A 22,164-nucleotide genomic window follows, 5' to 3' on the forward strand; every position below is an offset into this window, starting at 1 on the left:
GTGACCACAGTCTTCAACAGATATCTTGTATACCTACTCTATGTAGATGTATGGTTGAATCCTTTGATATGCCAAGCCATCTCTTCTCCTGGTGCTTGCCTATTGGCTCGGTACAATGTCCGCAGCGTTCAATGGATGAACTATCAATCTACTTGAAGTTGCCAGATGGAGTACTCTCCCTCCGCGGGATTACAAGATATGGTACGATCAGACAATGAATTCGTCGCTTGTCTGTATCAAACGACGAGCAGGTGTCCCAATTGCCTAGGTACTCGACGGCGCTTTGTCCCGGAACCATCGCCCTGTGTGGAGACTCGACTCGCGACGGGAAAGAACATTGTCTCGGTTATACATCCGCATTTCTCAACATCTCGAATATTTCCTGGAAGGAGTAGGTATTAGATCTCCTCACTCCCCCGACCAACAGATCAGGTGTATCACAGCGGTCACTGACGTTGTTGGGTGTTATGAGATTAGGCTTTTGATGACTCTACAAGCTTTGTAGGCTAGTATCAACTTCCACCAAGACGAACTGAATAAGATGAGATGGGGTGGCATGAGCAAATCATTCCTTGTATAATCACGTTATTACCATATCTGAGAGAAGAACTGTATGAAGATACAGATACGCCACTCACTCAATGTACAAACGGAACGACTGTCAAGTCCTGTTCGTGCGAGATGCAGGTGATATCAGTAGTCATAACGAAGTAGAAGCAGGAGAGGCGTGCTTTCACAATGGCCACTATGCATCATGTTTCTCTTCACTGTCCCACCCTGCCACCGTCTCCGCACGGAGAAAACACCACTAGACTCTTTCAAACGATACAAATTCACTAGTTGCAGGATGTCCAGCCAACGCTAGTCATCTTACAACAGTGCTTTCACAATCTCCATCACACTACCTAGGTATCGATGCCCATCATCAATCACGCAGCCACCCATCTTCCCAACAAAATCATATCAGCGGCCAGTCAACCCTCGGAGCGCGCCACTCCAACCCATCTCCAAAGAAACCGTCATCATGTGCATCGAGCTCCACACCCGCTACCGCCGCTGCACACACACGCGCCTCCTCCACTGGACCTACTGCCCCGTCCTCACCCCCTCCGAGCGCCAACCCAGCACCGGCCGCGCCTGCAGAAGATACAAACTACGCTACAAGCAGAGAAACGCTACCACCGTCAGTTGTTTCGAATGCAAAGTGTCTGAGATTACGGGCTGGGGCGCAGCAGCAAGATCTCCGACTATCTCGCTTTTCCCGGAGCTGTCGCCTACTTCTTCGACGTTCGCGCAGAGGTCGCCGACATTTTCGATGTTCAGGAGGTCGCCGACTTTCTCAACGTCTGTCAGTTCGCCTGGTTTATCGAGTGTTGGCACTACAAACAGTGAGAGCAAGGATAGCGAGGCCAGTGTCGCTGCGAGCGACAAGCAGCTGAGTCCAGGATCGGGAAAGCGGTGGGCGGGTGGTGACAGTAAGGAGGGTCCGGAGAAAAAACTGGTGGAAGAGACAAAGGAGGGTGGCGTGAAAGGATGGTTCAAGAAGAGGTTCAAGCCTAGGGAGGGGTACGATGGTGTAGTCTTGGGGTTTCAGACGATGGATGCGTAGATGTTGAATCGGCCTGGATAAAGTGTACTATAAGACTACAAGGGTATGTTCTGGTTAGAACAGTGACAGATAGCACACTGACTACCTTTGGGCTGTACCTAAGATGTTCGCCTCCCAAAAGGATGCGCATAATACGTACCATATATGACTGTGCTACGATCGCATTGTCTTTACAAAAGCCCATCAATAGCCCCATGTTCTACCAAAGCTTCGTCTCGAACCTCTCCCTCAGCTTCTCATATTTCTTCACGTCGCCCACACTAGGTCTAACAGTCTTAGCCGCCTCGATAAAGTCCAGCTCCTCCACAATGTCACTGCGCCGTCTCAAGGCATGTTGTCCAGCCTTCCGCAGCATGCTTTCAAGATCGGCACCCGAGAAGTTATTGCAAACATCTTGGCGGCCAATTTCCGCGAGTTCAGGAGCGATGACGCCACGTTTGCGAATATGCGCTCTCAGGATATCCACACGCTCCTCTGGCTTGGGCAGTTCGACATAAAGTAGGGTCTCTAAGCGTCCGGGTCGCAGCATGGCTTCGTCGATCATCTCGGGCCGATTGGTAGCTGCGATGAGGTAGATGCCTTCACGCATGGATAGGCCGTCGAGCTCGGTAAGTAGTGTATTGACGACGCGTGCAGAGGCTTCATGAAGCTCGGTGGAGCGTTTGGGTACGAGAGCATCGAGCTCATCGAAGAAGATGACGCATGGAACAGAGGATCGAGCGCGCATGAACACCTGGCGTAGAGCTCTTTCAGACTCTCCTACGTACTGCAATCTGTTAGTACCGAATAAGGGTCATGTGTGAATTTGTAACGTACCTTGTTCAACAGTTCTGGCCCCTTGACACTAATAAAGTTCGCCTTGGACTCTGCTGCCACCGCCTTGGCCAGAAGCGTCTTACCGCAACCAGGTGGTCCCCATAGCAGCACACCAGTAGGCGCTGAGATACCAAATTTCGCAAACTTTGCAGGATCCTTGATAGGTTCGCAAATAGCCATTTCCAGCTCTTCGCGGACGCCTGCCAACGCACCAACGTCTCTCCATGTTGTGTCCGGTACGGTGGCAAAGCCTTCTCGTTTCGACGATGGAGTAATGGTAGGTAGGACGGCCTCGAAGGCTTCCATTGTAATCACAGTATCTTCGAACCCTTCTGGTCGCGGAGCTTCCGTATCTCTCACACGGGTGATTAGTCTCCTGATCGACTGGTTCATGAGGCTGTCCGCATTAAGAGATATGCCATCGTCGATCTCCATCGTTGTCTCCGCGTTGGCTGCTTGCTTCTCGAGTGCCCTTCGGAATTGGTCCATAGACCATGTGCCCGCTTTGCTTACAAGATCCTTTAAATCAGCACCGACGAATCCTGCTGTCCTCTTCGCTAATACACTAAAGTCGACATCATGGGATAGCTTTGGCTCGCGCGTTAGAGCCTGGAGTATGGAGCGTCGCATGAGCTCGTTCGGTACACCCATGTTGATCTCAGTGTCGAATCGGCCTCCTCGGCGCAGAGCTGGATCCAGACTATCAGGACGGTTTGTAGCGGCGAGTACGATTACGGGCTTGCCATTGTTGCCTTCCATAGCAAGACTATCCATCGATATCAGAAGCTGGGCAACTATCCTCTTCTCCATCTGACTCTGTGCACTATCGCGCTTGGGCGCAATAACGTCGATCTCGTCGATGAAGATCAAGCACGGGGCAACCTCCTTGGCCTTCTCAAAATGCTCTCTTACTTGCTTCTCAGACTCTCCGGACATACCCGACACAACGGACGGACCCAAAATCTCGATAAACGGTACACCAAGCTCGGCAGCAAAGGCTCGACTTATGACAGTCTTACCACATCCTGGTGGACCGTGAAGTAATATACCGCGTGGTATTGGGATTTTGCGGTTGGCATACTCCTGGGGGCAGAGAAGGGGCAATACGAGATGCTCTTTGAGCTGTTCCTTGACCTTCTCCACTCCACCGAGATCTTCTAATGTAACACCAGTGGGTGCTGCCGTGTCGATTTTACTCTCTTTCTCCTGTGCTCCTGCCTTCTTCTGTCTCTTAGCCTCTCTCTCCTCTTTTGTCTTTCCGCTATCTCGCTTCTTGCTCTTCTCACTCTTTTCCCCGTTCGCAGCAGGTGGAATTGCCCATTGGCTGACGATTTGCTTGTTCATCCAATCGCTTGATCGGTCCTTTTTCTCTTTTGGTTCGTCCATGGTGAAGTCTCCTTCAAGTTCTGCCATTTCGTCCTCGGAATCGGGTTCTTCGTCTTCGCGGATAACGTCGATTACGCGGTCAATTGAATCCTCGATTTGCTTCTTTGGCCGTCTCTTTAAGCTCGAGTTGGAGCGCTGTATATAGTCGTAGACAGTCGATAGGCGCAGTTTCAGCGCCGACTCATTCTTCTCGTCGAGGTATTTGCGCACCACCTGGTACACTTCCTTGTCCAGGCCTGCCTGGAGGGAGGGACGCCCTTTCGAGACCATGACGACTACCGCAATTTCGTGGGTATGTCAAACGTAGAGAAAAGATCGTATTTATGCGCCAGCCAATATGTACCGCAAAAGGAGGAAGCCACTTCGCTGCGGCCAGTATACCCTGGGCCAGAGGAGTCTATGATGACTGCGCTGAGAGTCAGTTCCCGTGATGTGAAACTGCTAGCGCCAGTGAGTCTTGGCGTCTATCATCAACAATGTAAGAATGCGGCAAGAAATGGTCACGGTGGACTCCGACTTGAGATGCATGCGGCGGTGTTGTTTCACTTGGAGATGCGCATGCTCGCGTCTCCAAAAAAGTTCGCGACCGCTTATCGATAAGACTAGCGCAGCGCCTAGTTCCGCTCTAGTTCGCATACGTCAATCAAGGCACAGGGACATGTCGCATGCGCAACCCTCGTCACTCATGGAGAGCGCAGCAATATGGGCAACTCGAGCAGCGCGAACAAGATCTCTGCCCAGGACAAGTGAGTCGAGCTCCGCAACGTGTTGAGATGTTGCTGACGTGCCAGGGCGATCCTGGATATGAAGAACCAGCGCGATAAGCTGCGACAGTACCAGAAGCGCATCACCGTGCTCACCGACCGCGAGAAGGAGATTGCGAAGGAATGTCTGGCCAAGGGCGATACGGGCAAGGCGAAGCTGGCGCTGAGGAGAAAGAAGTACCAAGAGAGTCTCCTATCCAAGACGGATGCCCAGCTAGCGCAGCTCGAGATCCTCACGAGCGATGTCGAGTTCGCGCTTGTGCAAAAGGACGTCTTGTTCGGTCTGCAGCAGGGAACCGCAGTTCTCAAAGAGATTCACAAGGAAATGGGCGGCATCGAGAACGTGGAGAAGCTGCTGGGTGAGAACGAGGAGGCTCGTGCTTATCAAGAGGTGCGCGCCGCATAGCCAAGCCTCTCTCAATACGTACGCTGATAGATGTTCCAGGAAATCAGCGAGCTTCTTGCGAACAAAATGTCCAACCAGGACGAAGACGAAGTCGAGGACGAGCTCGAAGCTCTCGAAGCCGAAGTCAACGGCACCGTTCCTGCGCTGCCCGACGCGCCCGTCGCACAGCCACAATTCACGCCCGCAGAGAAGGCGCAGATGGCCAAGGACAGGGCGGCGAGACGGGCGAGGGAAAGGGCTGCCGAGCAGGCATCGCAGCCCATGTTGGCGTGATGGGACATGGCACTGGCGTATAGATTGCATTAGAGCGCGGCGTTGGGGTATTTTGCGGGCATGGCGTGGACAATGTGACACTTTGGGCATACTGCATGTTTGCTACAGCTGCGCATATATATACACAAGAGTCTATATGGAGTTTGGTGTACGGCTTGGTGCATGTGGCGACCACGTGTGCGAAAGTCAGGCAACGATGCATCGCCCTAGATGTTTGCCCTCCATGTCAGTCTTGCCTCCTCTTCACCGACAGAGCACGTCATGTCATAGCTCCTGCCCTACATGTACGCCATGCCCCTACCCTCCATCTCCAACACGGAAATCTGTCGACCCGCGTCGAAGCTCGAAGCTACCCCGCCATCTACCCCACCACCTCCAGCCCTACCGCGCAAACACACTCAACACCGCCCATAAACATGTCGCACTCGCACTGCCACGACGAGCACCACGACCACTCGCACGCCGACGGCCACGACCACAGCGATGACATCACACCAGCCCTCCAGAACATCCTCTACGAACAGCTCGACTTCCCCAACCTTGTCACCCTTAACGAAGACGAATCCAACAGCGGCCGCGCAATCTGCGAGAAGACATGGGCCCAGCGCCTCGACCCCGAGCCCGAGCTGAAGAGCAGCGCCGACGAACAGATCCTCATGACAGTGCCGTTCACAGGCCAAGTCCGACTCCACTCCATCATCCTCCGCACCAGCCCCGGCCCCGACTGTCCCAAGACGCTCAAAGTCTTCGTCAACGAAGACTCGCTCGATTTCGAAACTGCGGCCGAGAAGGAACCGACACAGATACTGGAAGTCAGTCAGACGAGCGAGGTGCAAGAGATACCCGTCAAGCGGGCCAAGTTCGGCACGACACGCAGTCTGAGCTTGTTCTTCGAGGACAATTGGAGTAATGGTGAGGAGGACGAGACGAGGATAAGCTATCTGGCGTTCAAGGGCGACTTTATGAAGTTGAACAAGGAGGCCGTGTCTGTCATGTACGAGGCTGCTGCAAATCCTAGCGACCATAAGAATATCGTTGGGATTGGGCAGGGTGTAGGACGGAGTATACAGTGAGAGAGCTTCACTTTAAGCATGGCGCACGGTATGGTGTCAAATCAGGTTCATCAGGGTCATTATCACGTAGCGTGGATATGCTACAGTCTGTCGCTTCTGAACGTCCATGTATGTATATCAAAAGCATTTCAGTCTGGGGGGTCAGCAAAGGCGTATGGAGCGTTTATTAGAGATGACATACTCAGTGTATCTTTGCGCTTTCGTGGGTATCGTGTCCTCCATATATGCATATATCTCCTTTCCCTGTCCGGCATCGCCCGTCGACCTGTGCTCTGAATGTATCCACTTCCAACGTCGCTCGTTTTGTGGTGTTGCTCCAATGCAGTCCGCTGAGCGCATGTTCCATGTCCCCATGTGGCCGCGTACAGACCCCCTTTGCCGACATACAAATCCAACTCCTGGTATCTGTCCCATAGTCTCATTCCTTGTTCAAGTATGTTTCGTGCTCCCCAGCACCTCTCCATGGACCTTCCCCCAATCAATCTTGCCGTCAATCTCTTCATCCACCCTGCCCACCACCGCTACACTGTCGCCTCGTATAATGTACAACCCGAGTGGTACTTCTTCACTAGGTTCATCGTCTTCTATCGGTCGGATGATGCGCTCGACGGCTTCTTGGAGGACGAGGTTCATGCTGCCGTCGCATGAGTGGAGGAGGCCGACCATTGTGCGGCCGTCGACGGTGAGGACTGATACGCGCTCTGGGAAGAGTCAGTAAGGAGGACGATATCGCAGCACATGGGGCTTACTGTTTAGGTAGGCGTTTAGTGCCATTGTGAGGGTTTGGGGGATGTATGTGTTGGTCTGGGAACTCGGATGTTATGTAGGGGCCGCTTCGTGGATCCGGTACGTAGATTTTATACAGGAGATCTTCTCAAAGCGCTCCCTATACGCGCCCGAAGAATGCTTGCACTGTTTCGTGGTATAGGCAATATCGCGTTGTGGAAAGGTCGCGACTTGCTCGAAACTTGGTTTGCGTGAATATCGAGGATTGTATGGATGTCTTCGGCGGCAGGAGATGGGGTAAGAGATGTCGTGGTCGGGTGGACAAGGAACACGGCGAGTTGCTTGCGCTTGTCACGATTCGGTCAAAGCTGTACATGAAGCTCGCGATGCTTTGCGGCGGATTCAGATGGCACGTGCATTCGGCCAATCAGAGCCGACTTCCGCCGCAGGGCCGTTCTCCCTCTTCGCAGCGACCTGCCTAATTTCTTCATCCTGAACGCCATGGTTGTTCGATCCACACAGCTCAGTGAAAGTCCTTGTCAATGTGCCTCCTACAAAAAGTTCCTTATCCAAGACATCGATAGCGTCCTTCTCTACGCTCATGTGCAAACCAGACAAGCCGAAGAGAGCCAGCACTTCCTCTAGCTTTCATTCGAGATGACCACTTACGGATGACGTACAAAGAACGGCGCCTCCGTCTCACAGCCGAGGCTTAGAATGTAAGAACAATTGTTCAAGATGGTGTATTCGTTCGAATTTGATTCGCACCGAGCTGGTATAGTCCCATGGTTGGGCATAGTGGGAGTCCACCGGACCACGCCGCGATATTTCCAAATGTATTCAAACGATCGCTGGCATTGCCTCTTTCCTATCTTTCGACAATAATTCCGCACCCCGGGCAACATGGCGGACCTTCTCGACGCAGTTCGACAGTACTCTTTCCTCGAGGCACTTTGTTCACATCTACGCATTGCCGACTTCAAAGCACTTTCAAGGACCAGCTCCGACTTTCGACTCTGCATGGCAGGAAGGAACAAGCCGACTATACCCAAGCACAAGACCTTGTATCCTTTTCAACCAGTCTCCAGACCCTGCACCTGCAACAAAAACTTCTTAGCAGACTGTCCAAAACATGGTCCACCGGAACTGCGCAACCTGCTCAGCAAAGTCGACCGAACCTGCGGAGATTCAAACCATGAAAAGAATAGGGCTTCGTCTCTCTCGATGAACGATAACTGGATGTCTGTCATCTGCGATGCCCTTGGTGGTTTGAGCAACGTCAACTCATGCTGTAAGTGCACTGGGACCATATGTTTCCCTTGTTGGTGGTTACGCGTTACTGCGGGGAGTGTCAATACTCGGGGCAACGGTCGGGCACAAAATGCATGCTCGACATGCTGGAACACGGATTTTGAAAAGCTCAGTACCGACAATCCTTCACGCGCATTTCCCGCGACCCATGGTCATCGCACATGGCGACAGGCGCAGGTCCAAGGCGACTTCTGCAAATGCGGTCCAGCGATTCATTGCAGACCTTGCACTAGAGAACTTCAGCCACCTCTAAACTACACCCCAGCCGAGGAAAGGTTTCGTCTAGACGCTTACCGTTATCAATACTCAAGACCTTCCCACAAGAAGTGTATCGCTTGCCCCACATACATGTCTGAGGACGGAATCGAAAAGGTCAACCACTTCTGTCCTATCTGCAATCTTCCTTTGCAGATGCGCAATTACAGCCATCCTGTCGATCGGCAGTCTCAGAAGTTAGGCATCTATCGCGATGATGACAATGACATCGGCCGTGAAGCCAAGGTGGTGGGACCTGATTACGAGTCTGTTCAGGAGTTTTGGAAGAAACAGTGGCTAAGAACCATGGGGCTCTCGAGGCCACCTACTAACTGGCAGCCTGTGCATTTTGAGTGGGAACGTATCAACCAAGCTTCGGTACTCACGATGGACGAACGTAGCCACTTTGATCGGTGCTCGTATTTCAAGTCCATACGTGTGCCCGTATGGGATTCTGAAATGGTTCTATTTGAGCCGTTTCCAATCAGATTGTCTGGCAACACGTGGCGTTCTATCATCGGGTATGTTCTACACTTGATTATACGTTTGCATGCAGTAAAACTATACTAACAACTCTCTACTAGGAGATCCTGGGACTATATATCGGGAGATCTTCCAGATTTATATACAAGGGAAGAGTTCTTGGTCATGCAATTTGGTGCCTTGGCCGAGTTCGCCAGGATTAGTAGACAGGGTTGAAGGGAGCGGCGGAGACATCACGGGCCTTGTGCGAGTATGCGTAGCTTTTACGGTTCATCCAATACGCCAAATCCTAGACATCTGACAAAGACAGAAATCTCTGAATACTAAATTACCGTGTTGATCCACGATGAATGCATGTAGCAGTGGAATTCTAGCAGATTCGTTCTTGTCCAGTGTAGCATGTGCCCGTGCAGACTGAAATCCTCATTGAATTAGTGTGGGATTGCTACCCGTTATTCTTGGGGAAATTTGTATTGTGCCTTGCTTTCGCATTACACGTTTCTCAAGTGACTTGGGCAAAGGTTTTGGGCAACAAGTAGATAGTCAAGATTTGGTCCCTCTCACGCAACCGACCAGTGGTTGCGTTGATAAGAACACAATGGAACCTGGAATTCACAACCATAATCCGGTTCTCTGAAAAATCCCAATAAAAGCAGTCGGATTCTTCGGCTTCATCCTAGCCTCCTATATAAGTCTCAGCCGTACTTTCCAAATCAACTCAACAATACGAACATGTTTACTGCCACCATGCGCACCGCACGGCTCCAAGCCCGAAGCTTTCACAAAGCAACTCTAAACCCCATTTGCATCGGAACAGTAGCCCGCAAGACTAAGGCAAGTCACTCCCGCCAATACGGGAAACACAACAAAGTCGAACAAAACCAGTCTCCCGTCACACCAGACAGTACCAGTGCCCGAGCAGACTGGCAACGCTATCGCGACATTGAACACCATCAGATCTGGCTGTCTTCCCCTCAGAAGCATTCATTTAAAACAAAGTTGTCCTCGCAAGATACACCGGTTGCCGAACCAACACCTGCAATGACCTTTCGAAAAGACCGCGAAATGCACATCGCCGCACGCCAAACATCGCGCAGAGTACTAGAAGAACACGAGAATCCAGATCGTGATTTCATGAAGACTTGGCTCAGTGCTAATAGGGAATTTGGCCACCTGCGCCCAGACTTGCTGAAGACTGTGTTGGCTGATAGTGAAAAGGTGCAAAACCGAACCTTCATGAGCCTGCTATTTGGAAACGGATCTAAGACGGAGCATTAGAAGACCAAGTATGCATGCTTACTACCTGCTTTGTGTTTCATGTCGCAATATTGCTTCTAGAATTCTTACACGACTGCATTTCGAGATTCTGTTCCGTGGCGGTAGCAGCAGAGAGGTGACGCGTTTGTACATCACAACTACTAGGTCAAGGTATGGATGCGAGAAGCCTTTGTAGAATCTGTATGCGAATGATAAGAATGGAGTACCTGGACAATACTCATGCGGATGTTGTGCACATACTTCGGCGTGTTCTGGTGATGGTGTTTTGCGGTTATGTGGGAGAAGCTAGGTAGGTGTTGAAAACTACACGATACCCAATTCAGCATGGTCATCTACGCGCACATCTTCGGTCCATTTCTGTTACAACTCCCAAGGTCACACCGTCTTGACACTGACATCCAAATGCTTTTTGACTATACAGTGTTATCCAGCTCGTTCATCTGAGATCGAAATGCGCGATCGTCCAACCACGAGTAGACCCAGCACACGCACGAATGATGTCATTTTAGATGCCTCCGAGGTCAACATGCGCCGCATCACCAGAGCATCATGCCGTCGAAATCGTCGTAATTTCTGACTAGGAAACCAAATTACCCTACCTTCGCAACAGAACATTCATTTTTCCATGTCGCTTTGTTGTAGGAACGACACTCATACATTGTCCGCTCACATCTTCCCAACTTTCGCGCGACCCTGAAGCTTCCGGTTCATCGGCATATCTACGGTAGTCGCCATCGACATTCCGGCTGCACAAGATCTGCTCCGACATCGCAACTTCTGCAGAGCTGCTTGAAGAAGTTCCATTTCCATAGCCCTGACGCCATGCCATCGACAGGCGGCGAAAAGATCAATAGCAACGAGTCGCAACTACCAACATGGCGACGAAGATTACGTCACGTAAAGCTTCCAATGCTCCCGATTCACAATCAAAGAGGGCAACAAGGAGCTGGCCCTCACCACAAGCAAAGGTCATCTTTATCTCCTCGACCAATTCCGCGAGCGCGTACCGCTGCGGATCCGCAATCGCTCCATTGCTATGATCTCTGAGTTCGTCGGCACTTTCCTGTTCATGCTCATCGGCCTAGGCGGCAACTCTGCTGTCATCAGTAATTCAGCTGTTGCTGCACAGTTCGGCGGAGGAGATCCCTCAGCAGATCCGGCTAAAATCCTTTTCATCGCAACAGTATGGGGCGCGGCTGTCACAGTGAATGCCTGGAGCTTCTTCCGGATTAGCGGTGGGCTCTTCAATCCTGCTGTGACTATGGCGTTGATGTTGATCCGCGCTGTGCCATCGCTTGATGGTCTTCTCGACATTATCAGTCAACTTCTCGGTTCAATCTTAGCAAGTGCCGTCGCATACGGACTGTTACCATCAGGGGCCTTGGCAGCTACTGAGTTAGGCAAGACGACTACTGTCACGCAAGGCTTGTTCATCGAGATGTTCATTACAGCACAGGTCATGGTGGCTGTATTCATGCTAGCAACGGAGAAGCACAAGGCTACCTTCATTGCGCCCGTGGGCATTGGATTGACAGTGTTTGCGTGCATTCTTATGTATGTATCTTCTTATTTGCTTTGTTTCTATTCGCAATCACGATCACGCTGTTCCTCTTTCATGACACGTAATTTACGTACCTAGGGCATCAACATACACTGGCGCAGCTATCAACCCAGCTCGGTCCTTCGCTGTGTGCGTTATCCAAGGAAATTTTCCACACTACCATTGGATCTATTGGGTTGGCCCTGGGTTGGGTGCCTTGCTGGCAACTGCCTTTTACCACATGATCCGCAAGCTGGAGTACTGGACGGTAAACCCCAATGTCGACGACTACGAGATGAAGGTTGGAGAGACCATTCGAGACGTCGCAAGCAGAGTCGCAGACATATCGAATGGTTCTGGCACAAGTTCAAACAATGATTCACGAGAATAATGCAGGAATCGAGACAGTCTCGCAATTTCCCGTATAACATGCCATCACATGCATCCATATGCAGTCTGCTACGACAACAGACTAGCTTAACCCGGTCATTCCTCAGGACGCCTAACGACGCGCGCACTTGGACATCGATCTACAACCAGTGCGAGTCGCCGGTCATCAGCTCGAAGAAGCGATGCATCTGATGAAAGCCGCGCGATACTCCAATGTATAAATGCAAGACTGCAGGGTAGACGGCTGAGGGCTGAGAGCGCTGAACGAAAACATTCTTAATGCATTCAACACCCTAGATCGGCCTGAGCTCCTCTCAAGCCTGTGCACGATCAGTGCTGTATGAGCCATGTGTATTTGCTTTCACAGTGCAGACCGGCAGCACGGTGCGCAGAAGAAAGGACGATCGGGAGGCGATAACGCTGCTAGCGCATGGGCCGCTGATTGGCGTACCTTATTGTAGACGGGATCCAGCAGAACCTAGCCTCCACCAACACCAATCAGCTTGCCCAGCCATCTCGTCTTCTTTGACGGAACGTCCGCTCCTGCTTCACCTTCCTATTCGACCATACTGCGCCGCTTGTAATCATGTAGGCTACACGAAGCCTCCACAGTAGACCTGGTTTATCCGGGTTGCCGGTTGCTTGGTGCCTCTTGGCGGGGACGCAGCGTGCCTTGGAAGGCTTGACACCTGCTCAATGCGGCAAACAGAATGCGCATATCAATTAGACTGATATGTACGATGGAAAGCAGATAAAAAGGACCATTACCTTGCAAGAGCACGACAAGTGCTTCGTTGCATTCGTCTCGTAATTATATCTGACGCGTCGTTTGGGTTACCGAGCGGGGAACGTTGATACCCTGCTGCCCGCAATGCGTTCTTTCGCAATCCTCGCTGCGGCATTGCCGTTGATTCACGCAATTGAACCTCCGCGCATGCCACACCAGCCTCTCGGCAACGGCACCAAGCGTCTGAGCTACAACGAAACCACCAATAGCCCTGGGTCTTTGACACCTGCAAGCCGGGCCTTCACCTGGGTTGGCACTGGTGAAGATGGCGACTACATCTATACAGCTCCCTCTGGCGACTTTGTCTTCGAAAATGTTGCGACCGGCGAGTCGTCTACCTTCATCTCCGCTGACCAGGTCCCGGAGGACTACTGGGACTACTTTATTTCGCCTGATGCCACCAAAGTCCTGTGGGCCGTCAACTACACAAAGCAGTACCGCCACTCTTACTTCGCCGACTACCTAATCACGGACGTCGCGACTGGAGAGTCCGTGCCTCTTGACCCTGAGCAGGTCGGAGATATTCAGTATGCCGAATGGAGCCCCGTCTCGTCGTCTCAGGTTGCATTCGTCAAGGGCAACAATCTGTACATGTCGACCAACGGCACCATCACCCAAATCACCGAGGATGGAGGGCCCGACTACTTCAACGCCGTCCCTGACTGGGTTTACGAGGAGGAAATCTTCGGCGATCGCTACACTCTATGGTTCTCGCCCGATGGCGCTAAGGTTGCTTTCCTTAGCTTCAACGAGACTGGTGTTGGCTCATTCAGGATCCCATACTACATCGATGACGGTGCTGAATACGTCCCTGTTTATCCTAATGACTTGGAGCTTCGCTACCCCAAGGTTGGCACCAAGAACCCGACTGTGGTCATGAACATGCTCGACGTAGAGTCTGGCGAATACACCAGCATCCCCATTGATGCTTTCCCGGAGGACGACCTTGTCATTGGCGAGGTTGCCTGGCTTACCGAGGAGCACAGCAAGGTCATCTACCGCGCCTACAACCGTGTCCAGGACATGGAGAAGTATGTCGTTGTCGATGTAGAGGCTGGGTCGTCCAAAGTCACTCGTGAGCGCGACGGTACCGATGGATGGCTGGAGAACCTGATGCAAATTCGATACATCGGAGCTGTTGAGACTACGAACGCTTCGTACGGAAACGCTACTGAATACTACTTGGATCTCTCTGATGTGAGCGGCTGGTCGCATATCTACCTCTTTCCCGTAGATGGTGGAGAGCCGATCGCACTCACATCTGGTGAGTGGGAAGTTATTAGCGTCCCCAAGGTTGACTACTCTCGTGGCCTTGTCTACTACACATCTACGGAGCACCACAGCGCTGAGTCCCACATCTACTCTGTCAGCTTCTCTGGTGAGAAGAAGGCGCTCGTTGACGACAGCGTGACTGCTTTCTGGACTGGATCCTTCTCTTCCGGCGGCTCATACTATGTCCTCCGGTACGCTGGCCCCGACGTGCCATACCAGGAGTTGTACTCTATCAACTCGAGCGAGCCAATTCGCACAATCGTCAACAACACAGCACTGTATGAGAAGCTTCAGGGCTACGCCCTCCCCAACATCACCTACCTGGATATGGAGCACCCTGACGGCTACACCTTGGACGCCATGCTCCGTCTCCCACCCAACTTTGACCCCACCAAGAAGTACCCTCTGCTCCTTATTCCTTACGGTGGCCCCAACGCCAAAGAGGTACAAAAGAGCTTTATCTCACTCAACTGGAAGGCTTATGTTGCCTCTGACCCCGAGCTCGAATACGTGACCCTCACCGTCGACGGCCGTGGTACTGGCCGCAAAGGTCGCGCTTTCCGTTCTCTCGTCGCGTCTAACCTGGGTCAACTCGAGGCCGAAGACCAGATCTGGGCTGCCAAGGAACTTGCAAAGAACGAGTGGATTGACAGCGAGCATATTGGTATCTGGGGTTGGTCGTACGGTGGCTACCTCTCCGCCAAGGTCGTTGAGGTCGGCGACCCAATCATCAGCTACGCCATGATCACAGCCCCTGTCAGCGACTGGCGCTTCTACGACTCCCTTTACACTGAACGTTACATGAAGACGCCCGACATCAACCCGGAAGGTTACAACCGCAGCCGCGTTCACGATGCCACAGGTTTCAAGAGCATCGCCGGTGGTGTCGTCATTCAGCACGGTACCGGTGATGACAACGTGCACTTCCAGAACGCGGCTGCGTTGGTCGACCTGCTCATGGTTAACCAAGTCACCCCTGAGAAGATGCAGAACACTTTCTTCACCGACAGTGACCACAGCATCAACTTCCACAACAACGGCAAGTTCCTGTACAGACAGTTGAGCAAGAAGTTGTATGAGGAGAAGGCACGTGAGGGCGATAGCAAGGGCGGTCACCAGTGGAGCAAGAGGGGTCTGGGGCGCAACTGGAAAGCCTGAGCAGCTCTGAGATAGGTGTCTGCGAAAACACGACAATGTAATGCATAATTCAAGATTCACCCGATTTCGATATGCAGTGTAACATGGTGATCAACTTCCATTCCTTATAATGTGCTCTTCGTCTACGTGATCTTGGTGGTTCTTGTACGTTGACAAAGTTTCTAGGAACGCTTGTGCTTGCGCAACGTCACAAGGTATAGAAGCGATTGTGGAAAAGACAAGCGCGCAAACTATTGGTATCCGCCGCACGTCTTAGCAGACAGCTAAAGCAGCGGCTATCGGCAAAAGATGCGTATGGCCCGATCTAGCTGTTACCAGGGTAATGGAAGATGTATTACGGTATGTAGATTCACTCGGAATTACCCTGGGGCAGACTGAGCGGTGACGATGCGCAAAGAAATTTCTCGGGCCCTGACAAACAACTATACGATTGCGCGACTCGACACCTACCTGCCTTCTGGTATACCTTCTTACTTCCTTACCCTTTATCCACTACGACGTCCAAACACCCAGCCAGATCTATTCCAAACTAAGACCCATCAAGACAGCCTTCACGATGGCGGCCGACACCACCAGTACCACACCTCAGCGTGTAGACTCGCCAGACTACCAGTCGCTCAAATTTGAACACATGTGCAAGGTATCTAGTCTTGCGGAAGGACATGTTTACGCACTCAGATACTTTCCCAACGAGCTACAAGCTCTCCTCAACATTGCGTCGCTCAAATTCCACGAATGGGCTCCCGGACACTTTACTTCAGTCTTGGGGTGGCCAAAAGAATCCAAACAAAGCTCCCAGCCCCAATACTCGCTCTTGAAACACCTGGAGATTCACTGGGGAGAGCGTGATCGAACTGTTTTACTAGATGATCGCTCCGCCCTGTCCAGTGCAGGTACGCAAGCGCAAACCATCATCGCCGACACCGACGAAGTGCTCGCGACACTGCAGCGTGGGTTCGATTTCGCCCCTCCGTTTTCTACTATCCTTACAGTGGTGGACCATGAGCATCTCACGATGCTGAGTGTCTTCTTTCGCTACTGTCTCTTGCTGCAGGGCCATGCTGCCGCGATGGAGAGTTTCCAGTACAACTTCTGGTTATGGTTTGAGAAACTCTGTCGTCATGTCGCAAGCCAGAGTAAGCCCGATGACCCGCCGGAACAGGTCGACGTCGCTGTGTCGTCAGGGGTTGGAGCCGAGCTGAACAGTTCTTGCAGCAGCCACGTTGACACGGATGAACGGGCACGTTCGAACAAAACTACGGTCTTGGAGATTGATGGGAAAGATGGACTCGCAAGCAAACGCAGTTTCCACGGAGAATTGGAAAAGATGCGCAAGGAAGTTGAAGAATGGAAGAGGGCTTGTGAAGAGCATGATATAAGGTGGAAGAAAGCTTGTGACGAGCAAAATAAGAAGGCGGAAGAAGAAAAGTCGTGGCTTTAAGAGTCACATCTTGCACATATGACGTCTGAAGTTAAGCTTAGAGAGAGAGAGAGAGAGAGAGAGAGAGAGAGAGAGAGAGAGATCGAGGAATGAAGATTAGGCATGGAGTATTGATTGAAGAGACATAAAGACCCTCTGGCATTATACCTAACGACGCTGGTGTCATACGGTGGAACATTGGTGAACTATGAGACGGACGTTTTGGTGAGGCCAAAAGCCCAGAAACGATGATAATCGAGAGTCATTTGGGCGTTCTAGTTCACGATCGGCGTGGAGAAGAGACTGGACTTTCCTGGGGGCTCGATACTTCCATGTTGAACATGAGCATTATCATCTTCTCATTAGTCTTTTTCGAGATCAGACATAGCTGGAGGTGTAGCTGGAGAGTTATCTGGCTCACTATCAGAAGCGATAGGGTCCATTGCATCCTCACTCCTGTTATCATCAGATGCGTATTGTGATTCAATAGGCGCTTCAGGCATCGTTTGCGTTGGAGAATGTCCTGGTGAGAACGCGGCCTCTGTCGACTCCTCAATTTCCTCATTGGCATCCGCATGCTGTTCAAAATCTTCTTCTTCTTCTGGATTGTCTGCATACTCAGCCATGGGCGTTGTGTCAAGATCCTCGGTAGGCTGCGGCCCTGGTTCACCCTGAGACGTTTCTTCAGATGCAACTGGTTGAGGAGGTGTGGTTGTCTGCCTATCGGCGTCCGCTTCAGAGTCTTTTGTCTGTCTTGGAGAGACAGTGGAAGAGCCATCGCGTGCGTCTGCATCGTATTCTAGGACATCATCCTGACGCTCTTCGGTCTGGTTAAGCCTTTCTAGTCCCTTTTCCAGATCAGCCTTTTCCTTCTTAGCTGCATTTAATTCGTTCGTTAAATGGTCTAGCTGCTGTTTGTCTTGCGACCATTCCTCCTCAAGAACTCGCATTTGATGACTCATACTCTCATTTTCTTTCCTTAGAGAATCACGTTCCGTGTGTAACTCGATCACTTGATTGGCCTCGGTCACCAGCCTCTTGTTGAGCTCCTCGATCTTCGCATCGTTTGTCGCCGCTATTGTTAGCGTGCTCTCATGAAGTCTTTGCATGTTCCTGACCTCTCCATCTCTTTTGCTCAGCTCTTTCTCAACAGATGATAGCCTGGGCTTCAGATCTTGTAGCTCTGACAACACGTTTTCATGATCATCATTCAGACGCTTCTCAGAGACGTTCTTATCGGCTAGTACTTGACGCAATTGCTCGAGCTCCGTCATTGAATTCTTCGCAGATTCCTCTACCCGCTCCATCTCATCTCTCAACTCAGTATTGATATATTTCAGCTCATCATTGTACTTGGAAAGATTCTCCATCTTGCCTTCCATCTGTTGTAGACTGTCTTTTTGTAGGCCACTCGATCTGAAAGTATCTTGAAGAGTTTGAACTGCAACAAGAAGCTCACCGAAATCTTGGGCGCTGCCTTCAATTGACGGCTGTAATACTGGATGTCTTTCGATGTCAAAGGTTTGGTGCTGTTGTTCCTGAATCTGATCACGAGCATGGTTGATCTCGTCGATGCGGTCACTCTGGTTCTTGATGTAACCACTAGCATCATCTACCTTGACATGAAGCTCGTTAATACTACTCTGCATAGAAGTGAAGAGTTTGTAAAGCTCCTCAGAAGCACCAAACGATCTCTCTAATCCCTTCATTTGTGCGGCATGCCACCGGTGCTGCACCACAATATCATGAACCCGTCGGATCCAATCAATAAAGAAAATCCCAGAGAGGAATGCGATAATGACTGATACAATGAAGATGACAACATCGGGTGTATCAGGCGGGGCGTCAAGCGCGTGTCGTGTGGAAGTGTATGTATCCATGGTAAAAAGGTATCTTGTGTCTTGACAGAAGGAAGACGAGCGTGTGTAATTGTACCTAGGTAAGCCAGCTTTCTGTAAGTCTTCACTGAATAATAATGAGACCGTGCAAAACAAAGACGTGGGGTACCGAACAAAGCTCTCAAGGATATAAAGACTTTGCTTGAACACAAAAGCGAAGAAGCCCTTGAGGTATCGCCTGAACAAACTAAGCAGTACGAACGTGGCTACCAACGAAGAACAGTCCTAGTACAAAGGAATGTGTTTCAACGCTAAAAGCGTCTGCTGCTAAAACTACCTTCAATAATCATACCTAGGTAGGTTGGGTTGGTTGTTAGTTGATTAGTATTTCTTACACGGCTGTAGCCGCGACCCCGCAGCTGTACCCAGCTAGCAGGCTTGGCAGAGAGGCGACGTGGTGTGAACCTTGAAACGCGCCGCCCCACTTGATCGCTCGATAGAGACCAGTTCCATGGATAACAACGTCGACGTTTACCGGGGTTCTACGTACGTTCGATCGGTACGGACGTAGCACATACACCTGCAGTAACGAATCCAAACCCACCTGCAACGATCATCGCGATACAATAGGTAGCCTCCACCAGGAGACTGAAATGCGAATTGGCACATTCATGAAATCACGGATCCAATGTCTCTAGCTTCGATGTAAGGCATCGGCACCACTAGGCACGGTGCGTCTAGGGAAATTCCGGTGTTGCAATAACTATTGTTGGGACTAAAGACCACAATGTGTGGCGAATGTAACTGTTATCATACTACCTACCCAGGTAACTACTGATCTTTAACGTTGATGAACCAGTGCGATACGCCAAGAAGACACCTGCATCACCTGTGCAAGCAATCCACCTTGTTCACGGGGCAATTGCATCTCCGGCGGCAAGGGTACTTACGTGCGTATCATGTTAGCCCCGCACTTGCTATAAATTGATGGCATTCGTGATTACCACGCCCGCTGTGTTTGCTATGGCGTCAACCAAGTCGCATGGCCTCACTAAGCTTGAGTAGGAGCTCGGCTAATTCTATACTAGGATGCGTAGATTTACATAGCTCCTCTCGCATCATATATAACGGCAATGTCAACATCGTAAAGTGTCTCGATAGTTAGAAGTCGACCAAATTACATCAAAGAAACGAAAAGCTATCTAGCACTCATCTCAGGCCAAAGCAAATTGTTCAAAGGAGAGAGAACATGAAGGAAATTCTTGTAATCGGCGGCACAGGTGCCCAAGGTCTACCTGTCGTCAAAGGTGCGTATTGAGAAACAACACCTTTTCCTATACGACTTGCAAGACTGACATGAGGAAAGCAATCTCTGCCAGCAACGAATTTTCTGCTAGGGTCCTAACTCGCGATGCCAACTCGTCCCGTGCATTGGAGCTTGCAAAACTTCCCAACGTCACTCTTATCGAGGGCAAGCAGGACAGCCAAGAAGATCTGCATAGGGCATTCCGTGGTGTCTACGGAGCGTGGGTCAACACAGATGGCTTCACCCTTGGCGAGAAGGCTGAGATGTTCTACGGATTCCGAGCATATGAGATCGCCAGGCATGAAGGAGTACAGCACTACGTCTATGCGGCTACGGACTATGCCCTGAAAGAGGCGAACTGGGATGAAGCATACCATTGGGGTCATAACGACGCCAAGGGCAGAGTTGCAGACTTTATCCTGGCTCAAGGGCGGGAGGGTATGAAAAGCTCGATTATCACTACCGGCCCATACATGGACATGCTTTTGGATGGCATGTTCGTGCCTGAAGAACAAGCTGATGGATCGTTCCTCTGGGCCAATCCAGCAAGTATGTTTCCAATATTTTTCTGGTACTTGAACCGAACATGAAAAAACGCTAACTGGTACATCTGAATGGCACAGAATCCGGCAAAATTCCTCTTATCGCTCTACAAGACGTGGGACCCTACAGCCTGTGGCTATTCCAGAACGTCAATGAGTCTGCAGGATTGAATCTCAAAGTTGCTACGGATGAGATCAGCCTCCAGGACATAGCAGCAACTTTCACCAAGGTGACTGGAAAAAAGGGAGTGCACAAATATCAAACTCCGGACGAATACTTTCCCCGCATCGAACCTTACCCAGGCGCGCTTGCGAATTTCGCTGCCGGTCCAAATGCTCCCAGAGATGAGGCAAGTATGACATTCCGTCAAAACTTCACGGCTTGGTGGAAATTTTGGGGCGAGGGAAAAGTACGTCCGCGGGATATACAGCTGCTCGACCGCATTCATCCAAAGCGAATCAAGTCTTTGGAAGAATGGATGCGACTTGTTCAATATGATGGAACGCAAAAGAGCGTTCTAAAGAATTCGGAAGACAGGCGTAAGCGAGCAGAACAGTCAAAGTTGACATAGATGCTACTACAACACTTCCTGTCAAATATTTATCGCCTGTAATAGCTCGCTGTTCCTGACCTAGCATGACTAATAGAAGGAGACGATCGAGGCCTAGCCAATATGAGGTGACGGATTATGCACAATCGACGCTAAATTCGGTAACGTATATGGCAAGCGAGCGGCGCACTCTACTAAGTTTGTGCGCCCCATTACTCGAGAGGCTGCCCTCAGTGCCAGTGGGATCAAGCTGGTTTTGGTGTGAGCGACAAGGAGTGTGACCATGTGATTTCAGCAGTTCACCCGGTTTCCTAATACCTTGTCTTGTTGTAGAGATATCTCGGTGCAAAGGTGAGAGGGAGATATTAGTGTTCCCCGTACCATGTGCGGCCTTCACTCGGATTTATTTTGTCGAAATCTTGTCCATCGCCCGGATGGCAGCTTGCAGATGCCCAGGGCCTGAGTTGTATGTTCTAAACACGATCGTCCAGCAGGTTGTTCACCCGACACGCAACATCCGGCTCTAGGACAGCAGGGCTCTCGAACGTCTTGAAATGGATATTTGGACGCCGAGACGGTAGTATGGGACTTGTTCCGTCAACCCAGTACTTGTTATCGAGTGATGAATCGCCGGCTAGGTAGACGATTGGCTTCCCCGGCCGATCTGCGAGTGTGATGGCACGAAAGGCTGGCTAGCCAGGTCATCGATGGCGTAGCCTATCCGTTCGGAGTAGAAGCGCGCGAAATTCAACATTGGGGTCGTAGGTGAGGATGACGACCCCATATACGACGGATCGAGGTAGCTGTTCGACAGGGTAACGCGTCGCTGTACGGTGACAAGGTCAAGTGATGTGGTATGAGTAGCAGAAGAGAATCAGGAAATCGACAGATATGAACATCGGCGCTCTATTGCATGAGGCTAATAGATACATCATCGTTGTGCGCATGCGAAGGACGATGTGCTATGCAGCTGCGCGGGA

At 51.0% G+C, this 22,164-nt stretch overlaps 10 protein-coding genes across 10 annotated transcripts; 7 read left to right on the plus strand and 3 right to left on the minus strand.

Moving 5' to 3' along the window:
• Window positions 1-1,808: 1,808 nt before the first annotated feature.
• Window positions 1,809-4,081, minus strand: ACET3X_002833 (uncharacterized protein; the record flags this gene model as incomplete). Its single annotated transcript, XM_069449620.1, has 2 exons — window positions 1,809-2,375; window positions 2,426-4,081. The coding sequence occupies 2 exons, from the start codon at window positions 4,079-4,081 to the stop codon at window positions 1,809-1,811; spliced, it is 2,223 nt and encodes a 740-aa protein (XP_069309380.1).
• Window positions 4,082-4,513: 432 nt separating this feature from the next.
• Window positions 4,514-5,254, plus strand: ACET3X_002834 (uncharacterized protein; the record flags this gene model as incomplete). Its single annotated transcript, XM_069449621.1, has 3 exons — window positions 4,514-4,557; window positions 4,603-4,966; window positions 5,021-5,254. The coding sequence occupies 3 exons, from the start codon at window positions 4,514-4,516 to the stop codon at window positions 5,252-5,254; spliced, it is 642 nt and encodes a 213-aa protein (XP_069309381.1).
• Window positions 5,255-5,670: 416 nt separating this feature from the next.
• ACET3X_002835 (uncharacterized protein) lies at window positions 5,671-6,327 on the plus strand (the record flags this gene model as incomplete). The annotated part of the gene is made up of 1 exon (XM_069449622.1): window positions 5,671-6,327. One exon carries the CDS (start codon window positions 5,671-5,673, stop codon window positions 6,325-6,327), a length of 657 nt encoding a protein of 218 aa, XP_069309382.1.
• A 429-nt stretch (window positions 6,328-6,756) lies between these two features.
• ACET3X_002836 (uncharacterized protein) lies at window positions 6,757-7,101 on the minus strand (the record flags this gene model as incomplete). Its single annotated transcript, XM_069449623.1, has 2 exons — window positions 6,757-7,028; window positions 7,077-7,101. 2 exons carry the CDS (start codon window positions 7,099-7,101, stop codon window positions 6,757-6,759), a joined length of 297 nt encoding a protein of 98 aa, XP_069309383.1.
• A 433-nt stretch (window positions 7,102-7,534) lies between these two features.
• On the plus strand, window positions 7,535-9,400 carry ACET3X_002837 (uncharacterized protein). The gene is made up of 2 exons (XM_069449624.1): window positions 7,535-9,140; window positions 9,204-9,400. Exons 1-2 carry the CDS (start codon window positions 7,957-7,959, stop codon window positions 9,316-9,318), a joined length of 1,299 nt encoding a protein of 432 aa, XP_069309384.1. The 5' UTR covers window positions 7,535-7,956; the 3' UTR covers window positions 9,319-9,400.
• Window positions 9,401-11,255: 1,855 nt separating this feature from the next.
• On the plus strand, window positions 11,256-12,311 carry ACET3X_002838 (uncharacterized protein; the record flags this gene model as incomplete). Its single annotated transcript, XM_069449625.1, has 3 exons — window positions 11,256-11,277; window positions 11,349-11,934; window positions 12,020-12,311. The coding sequence occupies 3 exons, from the start codon at window positions 11,256-11,258 to the stop codon at window positions 12,309-12,311; spliced, it is 900 nt and encodes a 299-aa protein (XP_069309385.1).
• An 805-nt stretch (window positions 12,312-13,116) lies between these two features.
• Window positions 13,117-15,616, plus strand: ACET3X_002839 (uncharacterized protein). Its single transcript, XM_069449626.1, has one exon. The coding sequence runs from the start codon at window positions 13,182-13,184 to the stop codon at window positions 15,525-15,527; it is 2,346 nt and encodes a 781-aa protein (XP_069309386.1). The 5' UTR covers window positions 13,117-13,181; the 3' UTR covers window positions 15,528-15,616.
• A 467-nt stretch (window positions 15,617-16,083) lies between these two features.
• Window positions 16,084-16,968, plus strand: ACET3X_002840 (uncharacterized protein; the record flags this gene model as incomplete). Its single annotated transcript, XM_069449627.1, has 1 exon — window positions 16,084-16,968. The coding sequence occupies one exon, from the start codon at window positions 16,084-16,086 to the stop codon at window positions 16,966-16,968; it is 885 nt and encodes a 294-aa protein (XP_069309387.1).
• A 341-nt stretch (window positions 16,969-17,309) lies between these two features.
• On the minus strand, window positions 17,310-18,827 carry ACET3X_002841 (uncharacterized protein; the record flags this gene model as incomplete). Its single annotated transcript, XM_069449628.1, has 1 exon — window positions 17,310-18,827. The coding sequence occupies one exon, from the start codon at window positions 18,825-18,827 to the stop codon at window positions 17,310-17,312; it is 1,518 nt and encodes a 505-aa protein (XP_069309388.1).
• A 1,207-nt stretch (window positions 18,828-20,034) lies between these two features.
• On the plus strand, window positions 20,035-21,205 carry ACET3X_002842 (uncharacterized protein; the record flags this gene model as incomplete). The annotated part of the gene is made up of 3 exons (XM_069449629.1): window positions 20,035-20,092; window positions 20,152-20,640; window positions 20,715-21,205. The coding sequence occupies 3 exons, from the start codon at window positions 20,035-20,037 to the stop codon at window positions 21,203-21,205; spliced, it is 1,038 nt and encodes a 345-aa protein (XP_069309389.1).
• Window positions 21,206-22,164: the final 959 nt, after the last annotated feature.

This window comes from Alternaria dauci, chromosome 2 (genome assembly GCF_042100115.1).
Source record: "Alternaria dauci strain A2016 chromosome 2, whole genome shotgun sequence".
Lineage (NCBI taxonomy): Eukaryota > Fungi > Ascomycota > Dothideomycetes > Pleosporales > Pleosporaceae > Alternaria > Alternaria dauci.